Here is a 13,138-nt window from a genome sequence, read left to right on the forward strand (position 1 = left end):
TGAGGATCACCACTTCTATTGCTCTCATAGGGATTAGGTATTTGTCTCACACCTCTCTCTCTCTCTCTCTCTCTCTCTCTCTCTCTCTCTCTCTCTCTCTCAAAATGGCAGTTTGAATTTAATGCAAGATGTGAAATGGCTTAACCAACTTATTGTCAGCAACCAAACTTTCACAGGATGTGGGTCAATAATATTTACCCCCTCCAAAAACGCAGGCCAAGTTAGACTTTTGTTCATTTTGTTTTGTAAGGAGCTGTCAATTTTTTGCGTACTTCAATTTTAGCTAACTACCCCAATTTTAACCTTAATGTGGATAACGTATTGTTTTTCCTTTCTTCTTCACCTTTGCTATTTCACTCTGTACATTTTTTATTTGAATTTTAGAGTTTAGTGTTTAGCAGGGAAAATAAAATTAGCAGAAGATTGGCCAATTATAAAAGCTAGGGGGTAACCAACTAAATTAAAGTTGAATGGGGGAATGGCCAATTATAAAGGGTTAGAGGGTAAATCGGATAAAAATAAAGTTCAAAGAGAATATTGACAACCCCTTACAAGTTCAGGAAGAAATCAACCAATAACTCACTTTAGTATAAATATTTATTTATTGAGTGAATTGCCAATTTAGTTCCTGAATTATCAACTCAGTGAAAATTAGATCATAAACTATTTTTTTTAACAAAATCAGTTCTTGAATTATAAAAATCTGTCAATTACATCCCTAATATTATATTCAAAGCTACTAAAATTCAAATTTCTATCAATTTAAATCACGTTATTTGCTTGTGATATACATTGGAGGATATAATGGTAATTTTACATAAAAAAATAGTGTATGGAGTTAACTTTGGAGGGTAAATTAGACGTTAGATTTGCAACCTATATGAATTGTTAAGAGCTTATAGGCGAGAAAAGAACAGTATTACACTCTAAAGTGTGTCAATTGACTTAAATTGATGAAAAATTGGATCAAATCGCTTTGAATATAATAGTAAGGATGAAATTCATAATTTTTAATCAGTTTAGGAACTTATGTTATTGAAAAAATAATTTAAGGACCTAATTTTTCACTTTGGTAATAGTTCATGGACTAAATTGATGCTTCACTTTTATTTATTTATTTTCATGCATGGTGTTTCATAGGTGACTTTTTATCCGTTACAAATTCACAAGAGACTTGTATTCTTTAATAAATGAGATATACATCTTTTGCATGTGAATAGAAAAACGTAAACAAACAAACAAACAAAAAACATAAAAGTCACATTAGAAGTGGATTATTCTCCTCTTGTGTTTGAAAAAAATGTTGCAAATAATAAACTAAGAAATGTGAGTGAGTTTCTTTCTTCACCAAGTTAGACTTTTGAATACTCATCCCCCGCTCCTCTTTTCCTCAACGCCTTCACAGCAGCACCAACCAAAAGCAAAAACACAGAAAATAGGGGGGGGGGGGGGTGGGAGGGAGGGAGGAGAGAGAGAGAGAGAGAGAGAGAGAGAGAGAGAGAGAGAGAGAGAGGATAGCTAGGTATGATGGAAAGGCATGGAGCAAAAATAAGTAAAATGACGGGATGTCGACACGTCAGCCTATAATATTTAAGAGGATCACGTACGTCCATCATTACTCACTCAGTCACTCTTGTCAAAAGATTTTGAGTTTGCTCTCACTCAAGCTTTAGTACTATAGTACTGTTCCTACCCAGCTAGATATATATAATGCGTACTCTTTCTTTTCTGCATCATAAACTTCTGGAAGGGACAATTTCATCTCATTGGCTTCAATCTAATTGCATGAATTCACTTCCATTATATGAAAATTACATGCAGAATTAAAACAAAGTAGCAGAAAATATGAATTAATGTTTGATATTTTTTTTCTTCCTTTACAAATTTTCCATATTCATCAGCTGGAATATTTCAAGGAGGATGCGTATATCCGTATCCTTAAACATTAACTTACAGAGCATTTTTTATGCTAGCTTCTCATAAAATTAGGCTCCGAAATCAAAAACAAAACAAACAAACAAAAAAATAACAAAATATATCCACCAACCCCATGTACATTACCCATCACCAGTATTAGTTCTGGGCTGAAGAAGATTTGAGCAGCAGCTACATCTACCTTTTTCTGTAGAAATATATCTTCAAGGTGGGGAGCTTTGTAAACCAATAGCATTGTGCTCCTTGGAAGGACCAGACGGTGGGATTGGCGTTGCTTTGGGTAAGAATGCGAAAAAACTACTCTCATGCAGTTTCTGATGACCAGAGGCAGGCTTCAATACCTTGAAAACTTGACTGCTCTGAAGTACTCTTGAGCTTTGAGTGTGGCCGACCAGAAGGACGAGCAGCAATAGCACTACTACAACTAACAGATCATGTCTCTTTCCCATTTCACCAAATAAATTATTGAAATGAAAAGCCTATCTATACAGGAAGAAATACAACAAGAAGAAGCAAATCGAGAGAGAGTGAGAGGGACGGGGGTGTATGTTGTTGTCAAGCCTGACGAGTGCAAGGATGTGAGATTACTAATGTGGCACAAACTACAAAGACTGATTACTTGTACTTTATAGATAATTATACTACTGGGTATATAACTGAAGCGGTTGACAGTATTTACTTCTGCATGCACTCGGAGATTTTGTAACAAGCTAAGTATTTTTGTGAATGGCTTTGGGGTACAAATGAAAAATTGTGATATGAAATGGTATATAACTGAAGCGGTTAAGAACAAATACTTTTGCATGCACTCAAGATTTTTTGTTGAAGGAAGAAGCTAAATATTTTGGTGAATGGCTTTGGGTATACATGAATGAAAGTTTGTAATGTGAAACGGAGGTATAAATACAAAACAACGAGGAGGGAATGTGCAAACACGAGGAAGTAAATGCAGGAACCGAGTCATGTGCCTTTAGATGGAGATGTTGGCTCTGTGAATTTGTGTGTGTGTGTGTGTGTGTGGGACTACTGACTAAGCAAGGTGCAAAATCAAACAAAGGTAACATGTAGTAATAGTGTTTGAATCTTTCTTTTTTCTTTAAGATTACTTGAACGGGTCTTTAGGAGGTGTGCTTCTGAGTCATCACCAAAGTTATGAATGGATAGAACAAAAAGGCCAAATTAAAAGATATATGGTGGGAAAGTTTTAAGGGAACGAAATTTGGGAGTAAATAAGGGGAGGCTGTTGGATTGGTAGGTGAATGTGTGGGTCTCTATCATAATTAATGGCCGACTAACAGTTCTGATGTACATATCTTGCACAAATTGAAAAACATGTCCCTGTCCAGTTCTAACATTAAGGTAGAGTCTATAATCTATCTAGGCCCTTTCATCATATGATGTCACAAGTTACATTCCCAAATTCAACAAGGATTTCACTTTAGATCACGTATATGTTAGTCGGATATGATATATCAATTATCAACTGGTTACGGATTTCATGATGAAATTGCAGTAATAGTCATTTAACTTTAATTCAATTGAAGTAATAATCGTTCAACTAAAAATTTGTGATCATTGGTCTCTTAATTCATTAAAATGTACAACTATGATCCTTTTCGTCAACTCTATAGAACTTTCGTCATAATGAGTCATGTGTCACACACATGAGGCTAAATGGGCTAATATGAAAACCAAATGAAAAAAATTGTAGCAATGGTCCTCAACTTTAACCCAATTTGAGAAATTGTCCATCAAATTTAACCAAATTTGAGAAATGGCCCCTCAATTTTAATCCAATTGTAGCAATTGTCATTCCAACATGATTTGTTTGTACCATACTTGACCAACCCCGAAACTACAAAGCACCGGTCAACATTATATTGCCAAGGACCCACAAGAGTCTCCCTCCAACCAGGAGGCCAATCACAACGCGACACATGTCAACATCAGAGGCCAATCATAACGCAACACGTGTCGACATTAGAGGCCAATCACCGCACGACACGTGTCAATGTCAGAATGAAACTAGAAACTCTCTTCTATAAATAGAGATCATTCTCTCACAATATTTCATAATGTCATTTGTATTAAACCATTCACTAGTACTCACTAAAGGAGAGCTTGAACCTATGTACTTGTCATAATTAATGAGAACTCCCCTACTCCGTGGACTTAGCCAATCTGGGTGAACCACGTACATCTTGTGTTTACTTCCCTGTCTCTATCCATTTGCATACTTATCCACACTAGTGACCGGAGCAATCTAGCGAAGGTCACAAACTTAACATTTTCTGTTGTACCAAAGTCCTCACTGATTTTTTGCATCAACATTTGGCATCGTCTGTGGGAACGACACTTATTCCCACTCTCTTTAGCTTTGTTAAGCTGGTTTTCACCATTCGTACACTTTCTTTTGACCAGGCATCCATTTCCAACATGGGGAGTGAAGAAAGCCATAGCACACAGAATGACACTCCTTTTGCACCTGGTGCGAAGCAACGAAAGAAGGGACAAAAGAAGTTTGCTCTTCAGGCTAAAGTCGATGAGCTGGAGGCTCAGAATAACAAGATAGCGATGAAGAATGAGATCCTCCAAGAGCAGTATGAGAAGGTCTTCGAGATGCTCCATGAGGCTAGATATACTAAAAGACACGAGCTCATCACCCCTGTGGAAGTCAACCATCAACTGGGTGCCCCCTAACACGGAAGGTCATTTACACTCGACATGGGTATTCCTGTTCAGGAGCGAGCTACACATCGAAATGGTGACCAACATGAGACTTCTCTCAACCCAGCTGCTTCGACCCGAAGTAGGAGGAGTGGAGGAAGGCACCTCCTTACAGAAGGAGTGGAAGGATCGAAAGTTGTCTTTTGCGATTGTCGAGACTTTTTAAAGCAACGTCGAGACAATCCCATCCATGTAAGCTCGAAGATCAATGACCCAAGGGTCTCTGAAAGACTCGGTCCCCTCCTATGTCCTAGACCGGCTACCAATTTAGGGAAGGGGTAACAAGTCCTAGAGAAACAAAAAGGTATAGGGGACTCAGAGATGTTCCGACAGACATACCTTGGAAGTCAGTACGACGAGTCCAGGGAAAAATCACATGCTCTTGATCAAACCTTCCTACTTCCAAGAGGAGATAGAGATTTACGAAAGAAAGCTTCAGTGGTACATGACTCCATTTAGGACCCTATTTTCCTACAGCTCCTTAAAGAAGTAAACAAGTTGAAGGCCAAACGACAAGCTGAGATACCTGATTAGAACCAACCTAGGCCTGGCCCTCTTACAAGGAGGATCTTCGACACCTCCTTCCAAGCAAAGACAAAACAGAAGCTTGGCTTGCAACTCTATACTGGAAAGGAGGACCCGATTGAACACCTTAACTTCTTTGAGTCCACCATGGCATACCATATGCACACCGACGAAGAGCAATGTCTTATCTTCCCCTCCACCCTATCTGGCGGAGCTCTAAACTGGTATTGCTGTCTTCCACCTAAGACGGTAGACCCATTTAAGGATTGAGGAAACTGTTTGTTTCTCAACACATTTTCCAGACTGATCGCTTGCATTCTGCAGATGACTTGTACATTATTCGCCAGAAGCCAAACGAGTCATTACGTATGTATGTTGGCCGCCTCAGCCATGAGTATTCCCGTTGTGCCAAGGTAGACGACAAGACTGCCCTCAAAGCCTTCACGGCAGGCCTACGTGACTGTTTCTTTAAGTACATGATCAATGCAAACACTTGGAAGACTTACTTTGAGGTGATGGCACAATCTTATAACCATGCCTTCGCCGAGGCAATGACATACTAAGAGAAACCCCCAACAACCATCCCTTAGTAGTAAGTGGGGAGTGGAAGCCAGACCCACCCAAATGAGAAGACCTCAACCTTCCAAACAGCAGCAGTGCCTCCTCTTGCCTTACTTAATACTTCGCCAAGTCAACAGACATAACAATCTCAGGGTAAAATGAAAGATTTCCATCCTTACCAGTCTCATTTTAGTAAAAGGAGTAAGGGACATTATCGCGATAACCAAGGGTATCGCCACAATAATGCCTGCCCCTAGGTAGTCAACACAGTGGGCCAAGCACGTGTCAGGACAGGCCCTACCCCAAGGTATGAGACATACATGCCTTTGAACGCCACATGCATGGCCATTTACCCTAGCATAGCACACCTGATACCGAAGCCAATGCCGAGGCAATCGGGTTATAAGCCCACGAAGAACACAGGCAAGTTTTGCTGCTACCAGGAACATAACGGCCATGACGGCGAGAAATGTATTACCCTTCGTGATCATATTGAAGCTTTAGCACGTGAAAGAAAAATTGATCGATTCCTCCTTCACCCTTCAAGGGATAACCGTAACCAACGCCAAGTGAATGTGATATATTCCATAAGCGGCGGTACACTCATATCTGAATCTTCCAATAGGGCCATGAAAAACAACGAACGAGCTTTAAGGCCTGGCCACCAAGTGTTTCACGTGGAAGACATCAGGGGAGGCAAGTATCAAAAGCCTAAATGGGATCCAATATGTTTCTACCCTGAGGAAGAAAGAGATATCATCTACCATCACAACGACCCTCTGATCGTGGAGGCTCATATAGCCAACTTTGAAGTAAGATGAATCCTAGTAGACACAAGGGCTTTGGTCAATATCATGTTTGCTGAAGCTTTCAAGGCACTTAATGTAGCTGAACACTTGCTCAATCGCTCAATTTCTCCTCTGATAAGCTTCTCCGGTGATATCGTACAACCTATAGGGAGCATACACTTACCTTTCACCATCGGTACAGGCCCTTACATAGCTATCATTACCACTAACTTCCTGGTAGTTGATTGCCCAACGGTATACAATGTCATTTTTGGACGCATATGCATCAATGATCTCAAGGCCATGGTATCTACACATATGTTGTTGATGAAATTTCCAACCCCCTATGACAATGGTTACATCAGAGGAGATCAACTTAGTGCACGGTCATGTTACAACACTTCGGTCAAGCAACAACACTTGCCTATGCCCAAGGAAACCTTTTCTATACATGATCAGGTCATAAAGACTAGCCCGGACGAAGCCAACTTGGATCTTCACAGTAGCAACAGTCAACCCGATGATCCTCGAGATGACTCTTTGAAGAGCTGAAGAAGGTTTCTATCTCAAAAAATTATCCAAATCGCATGGTGAAGATTGGCACTACCTTGTCACCACATATTCGGTTGGCATTGATCTCTTTTTTGCAAGAGAAGACTGAGGTTTTCGCCTGGTCATACGAGGACATGCCAGGCATCTCGCCCAATATCATCTGTCATCTCTTAAATATTGACCCCAAGACCAAACTAGTGAGACAGAAGTGAAGATCTTATGATGCTAAATGGTACGAGGCAATGAAGGCAGAAGTTGAAAAACTCAAAGGCATAGGCTTCGTCCGCAAAGTCAATTATCCAACGTGGGTAGCAAATGTTGTCCTTGTTAAAAAGAATCCGACCAAGGAAAGTCTCCTGCTCCAAAAGGTCTTGTGGAGAATATGTGTCGATTACACCGACCTAAACAAAGGATGCCCGAAGGATAGCTTTCCTCTTCCTCTCATAGACAGACTTATAGACTCTACGGCAGGGTGTGAACACCTGAGCTTCATGGATGCTTACTCAGGATACAACCAAATCCTCATGAACCCTCCGGACCAAGAACACACAACCTTCACTACTGATAGGGGACTATATTGCTATAAATTCATGCCCTTCGGCTTAAAGAATGCAGGAGCGACTTATCAGAGACTAGTCAATTCAATGTTCGCTGAACAGATTGGGAAGAGCATGAAAGTTTACATTGATGATATGCTAGTCAAGAATAAACATGCTGAGCAACACATCACCAACTTATCTGAAACTTTCACCATTTTGAAGAGGTATCGAATGAGGTTGAACCCCAACAAATGTGCCTTCGGCGTAGGCTCTGGAAAATTCTTAAGCTTTACGATAAGCCAACGAGGCATTGAGGCTAATCCTGAGAAGATTAAAGCAATCCTTGAATGAATGAACTGGTAACATCAAAAGACATCCAGAGCCTTACTGGTAAGGTGGCAGCCTTAACTAGGTTCATCTCGAAGGCCACAGATAGATGTGCTTCTTTCTTCAAATCACTTAAGGGAAGTAAGAAGTACATTACATGGACTGATGAATGTGTCGAGGCATTCAAGAACCTCAAGGACTACATGAGTAAAGCCTGTCTGCTCTCTAAACCTGAAGTTGATGACACTCTTATTATCTATCTATCAGTATCATCTTCAGCAGTAAGTTCCGTTTTCATTTGAAAGGATGGTAATGTCAAATGGCCTGTCTACTACGCTAGCAAGGCCTTAAAAGATGCGGAGACACGATACTCCAACATTGAGAAATTGGCTTTAACATTGGTCATGTCTGCTCGAAAACTTCGCCCTTACTTCCAAGCACACTCCATCATCGTGCTTACCAATCATCCTCTTCGACAGATACTCCAAAGTCCTGACACTTTCGGGCGAATGATCAAAATGGCGATAGCATTGTGTGTGTTTGACATCTCTTACCAACCAAAGCCAGCTAAGAAAGGCCAATCAGTGGCAGACTTCATCGCCAACTTCACACATTCTGTTGACATTGTTTCTATGCCAAAAAAAAGTGGTTTCATTACCTTCGGAAGCTTAGAAAATAGAACCAACAACCCCAGCATGGAGTCTATATGTTGATGACTCGTCTAACCAACAGGGTTGTGGAGCAGGACTAGTCTTTACGACCCCTGACAAAGTGGCGATGGAGTATGTTTTTCGTTTCAAATTCAAGGCGTCGAACAATGAGGTCGAATATGAAGCCCTCCTAGCAGGCTTACGTTTGGCCAAACACCTTGGGGTTAAACGAATTGATATCTTCAGTGACTCCTAATTGGTTGTTAACCAGGTCACCAACAACTTTGATGTTAAGGATAGCTTCATGGCAGCATATCTGGCACAAACACAATTGTTGCTCAAACACTTCCACTACCAGATCACCCAAATTCCTTGAGCGGCAAACAATCATGCAGATGCTTTGGCTCGCCTCGCCTCATCGGTGGAAGACAAGATTGGGAGAAAAATTCAGGTCGAATTGTTGGCAGCACCAAGCACCATGGCTGCGGAAGTGTGCAACTTACAACAGGGGGATAGTTGGATTACCTCGATTTATAGATTCCTTGCTCATGGCACCCTTCTAGATGATAAAGTCCAAGCTAAGCAGATTCGATACAAGGCTACCCGTTACTTGATCATTAATGACCAACTCTACAAGTAGGGTTTTAACCTGCCATACCTAAGATGCCTTACGCCCGCGGAGGCTAAAACTATCCTTCGGGAAATACATGAAGGAGTCTGCGGAGATCATGATGGATCTCGATCCCTAGCACACAAGGCTTTTTGCCAAGGATATTACTGGCCAACATTCCACCAAGATGCCATCAGAATATCTCGCTTATGTGATAAGTGTCAACGCTACGCAACTATTCCTTACTCCCTTCCCGAGCCGCTCACTCCTATGATCAGCCCTTGGCCCTTCGCCCAATGGGGACTTGATTTGATCGGCCCAATGCCTACAGGGAAGGGCAAGGTCCGCTATGCAATCATTGCAGTTGATTACTTCACAAAGTGGGTTGAAGTAGAACCTTTGGCAACCATTACTGAGGCAAAAAATAGAAGACTTCGTATGGAGGAACATCCTTTGCAGATTCGGCATTCCTAATGCGATAGTCACTGACAACGAGCGGTAATTCGACAACAATAAGTTCAGGATGTTCTGCTCTAAGTTCAACATCAACTTATGTTTTGCCTCCCCAGCTCATCCCCAGTCTAATGGACAAGTTGAAGCCATCAACAAAATAATGAAGCAAACTTTGAAAACTAGCTTGGACAAGGCTAAAGGTTGTTGGCCAGAATTTATACCCCAAGTTTTTTGGTCATACCACACTTCGTATCGGACGTCAACAAGAGAAACCCCATTCTCACTTGCCTTTGGTACAGAGGCAGTTGTCCTAGTGGAACTTGAGCAAGCAACGTTTCGAGTCCAGAACTACGTGCAAAGCAAAAATGACAAACAACTTACCCTCAACTTAAATCTAGTCGAGGAACACAGAAACCAGGCTCACTTGAGGAATGTCGCCTATAAGCAGCGCATCTCCATTTACTATGACTCAAGGGTCAAACCTCGTTCTTTCAAAGTGGGGGACTGGGTATTGAAGAAAAGATTACTCTGCGACAGAGTCCCGAGTGAAGGAACACTTAGTCCAAACTGGGATGGACCGTTTGAAGTTGTTGGCATCGGTCGCCTTGGCTCCTACAAGTTTATAAGCTCCAATGGCAAGACCCTTGGCCATCCATGGAACGCTGATCACTTGAAGTACTATTACAAGTAAACTCACATTGTACAAGTGTTAAGCTTCAGCCGTTCGACATCCTATGTAACGAAGACCATTTGGCATGAATTCAATAAAGAGGTGATTTAGACAACTCAATCTTAATCCTCTTACATTCCTAGCAATGAAACACTCGGGTTCAAAGCTTCAACATGAATGCTCCCAACAGGAAATAAAGTTTAAGTATATATCAACAAGACTATATAAATAAACGAACAACTCCACAATGTATTCGTTCAATCTGACCCAAGTTATGGCTTATATCAAACAAAGGATTTGCTCAAATATAGCTAGGCATTCATCAATGATGGTGCAAATACTTGGTAATTAACATCAAACTATACGGCGCAAAGTTGTAAGCATCCATAAATAAAAAGCTCTCAGGCTTACAACATGGCACATGCCATACAAATAACAAACTAGTACATCTAGAGTACATGGCACATGCATCACAAACAACAAACTAGTACATCTAGAGTACATGGCACATGCCACACAAACAACAAACTCATACATCCAGAGTACATACAGAAAAAGAGGGCACTACGAGTCATCCTCATCTGAGGCCGAACCCTTGACAATATCACTTTATGTTTCAACCCCATTGCCATCACCACCTTCCTCAGCATCCCCAGGACCATCCTCACTCTCCTGAGACTGCTCACTGATACTAGCCTCATTATCAAAGTCATCATCACTACTAGGATCAACTGCGATGACGAAAGCTTCACCTTTTTGTCGGTACTCATCCATCTCATCACGGTACTTTCGGATAATGCTTCCATTGTCGTAACGCTCAAGGACGGCCATCCATTTCCTTTTCTCAAAATTAGCCGCCCGGATGAAGTGAGGTCTAAAGGCATCGTGAAAGGCCAGGGAACCTAAAAACTCATGCACAACAGCATCCCTCTCAGTTGGGATACTCCTCTTCAGCCCAAAAACCTCAACCAAGGCACTATCCAACTCCCCTTTAACCTTGGAAACCTCAAGGATGGTTGTCTCCAACTGTTCCTTAGTCGTTTCCAATTGTTTCTTGAGCCTCACGTTCTCACCATTCCGCCTCTTCAAACTCTCAAAGTTTTCATCCTTAAGGCGGATGGCATCAGCCAAAGCTTTGCTCGTTTTTTTGGTGTCATTCACAAGCTGTTTATTCTCTTTAAACTTTACCTTGTACCGCTCGACCTTTCGTAATCTGTCATCGTACTCGGTCATGACCTACATGACAAGATGATTGTCAATACTAAGAAAAAGAGGAGAGAAAGCAAAGAAATGACAGAGTAACACTTACATAAGAAGATAGCCTTATCATCCGGTCACGATCTGATTCGTTCTCATTTAGCGGCTCACCAAGCTCATCAACAGTGGATCGACGTCCTGCCAGGCAATTATTGACATACCTAAAACTACTTGGCTGCATGGCAACTTTCAAGTTCTTCCAATAAATGTTGCCAACCTCTTCCTTGTACTTTCTCTTATGGCTAGAGCTAGGGCCACCTTCTTGGTCAGTAAACTCCATGGTTGGAGGAAATATGGGATTGATGGTAGAAAGAGGAGGCAACAATCGTCTTTCCTCCCCTACAACTATGGCAGCAGCACACCCGATGACCTCAGCTTCAGCCTTTCTTGAGGCAGCAATCTTGAAGACCTTCTCTTGTGACTTAGGTTTAGGGGTTGGCCTCACCCGATGCTTACGAGCTCCCTTGTGAAACAAAATGTCGTCTACGGGAACTAACATGGGTGCTTTCTCTTTCTTGGCACTAGTCTCCCATTTCTTGCCCACTTTCTCCACTGAACAAGAAAAATTAAAGTAAGGAATGCAACTTTGTAAAAGAAAGAGGGGACGAAATGAAAGACACAACTTACTTGCTCGTCTCTGGCACTCCGACACTAGGGGTTGGAAACTATATTTTCGAAATAAGGGTCGTAGCTTGCCCAAATGTCTATCCTCTTTAAGCACCCTCATCACCTTCTCTACGTCAGCTAGCTCCCGTCCGGACAGCTTGATGGTTTCTCGCGTCACTGCACGGAGAAAAATGTTAGAAGCAAGAGAAAATCACAACAAATAGCAAATAATGCAAACAAGGGATACATTACAACCTACAGTCTCGAAGTGAGTAGGAACACGTCGCTCAGGCGTGACACCTTTAGCATACTCCCAATCATTTTAAAGAAAGCACCAACAGTTTTTCCAAGTGCAATACGCCTTTTTCTTACCAAAGACAATACGCTCTCTCTCACTCCGACATGCACACTCGGCATACCTAGTGCATGCTTTCACTGGGCGCATCTTATAGCAGTAGTGCCACTAATGAAAGAAAGGCTCACCTAACCCACATTCCATCCAAATAATATAAAACCCGATCAAGGTATCCCAAAAACCAGGGTATAGTTGGCCAGACGCATATCCAATGAAAGACAGCATCCGTTGCAACCACGGGTGCAAAGGCAGCTTCACCCCTAAAATCAATAATATCTGGGTATAGAATATAACATGACCCTTGGGCGGTTTATAGGACAATTCTTCATGATGCACCAAACACATTCCTACACTACGGGGGATACAACATGACTGCCTCAGGGCCTCAAGCTGTTTTTCGCTATCTAACAAGTTTTGCACTAAATGGTCTGCTGTGAACTCAAAGCGAAATATGGGTATGGTGTCACAAACAACCCCCTCACCCAATCTCGAATTTTTTGTACAAGACTCCAACAAAGGCCTTGAAGACTCCAACATTGCAAGCTCAAACCTAGAGTTAGAGTTAGGGGAGCCCTCATCACTA

At 41.6% G+C, this 13,138-nt stretch overlaps 1 protein-coding gene across 1 annotated transcript; it reads right to left on the reverse strand.

The window, feature by feature from the left end:
* Nucleotides 1-10,946: 10,946 nt before the first annotated feature.
* Nucleotides 10,947-12,093, reverse strand: LOC126585136 (uncharacterized). Its single transcript, XM_050249526.1, has 2 exons — nucleotides 11,647-12,093; nucleotides 10,947-11,573 (listed from the first exon to the last, which is right to left on the reverse strand). The coding sequence occupies exons 1-2, from the start codon at nucleotides 12,091-12,093 to the stop codon at nucleotides 10,947-10,949; spliced, it is 1,074 nt and encodes a 357-aa protein (XP_050105483.1).
* Nucleotides 12,094-13,138: the final 1,045 nt, after the last annotated feature.

Source organism: Malus sylvestris, chromosome 10, assembly GCF_916048215.2.
Source record: "Malus sylvestris chromosome 10, drMalSylv7.2, whole genome shotgun sequence".
Taxonomy (NCBI): domain Eukaryota; kingdom Viridiplantae; phylum Streptophyta; class Magnoliopsida; order Rosales; family Rosaceae; genus Malus; species Malus sylvestris.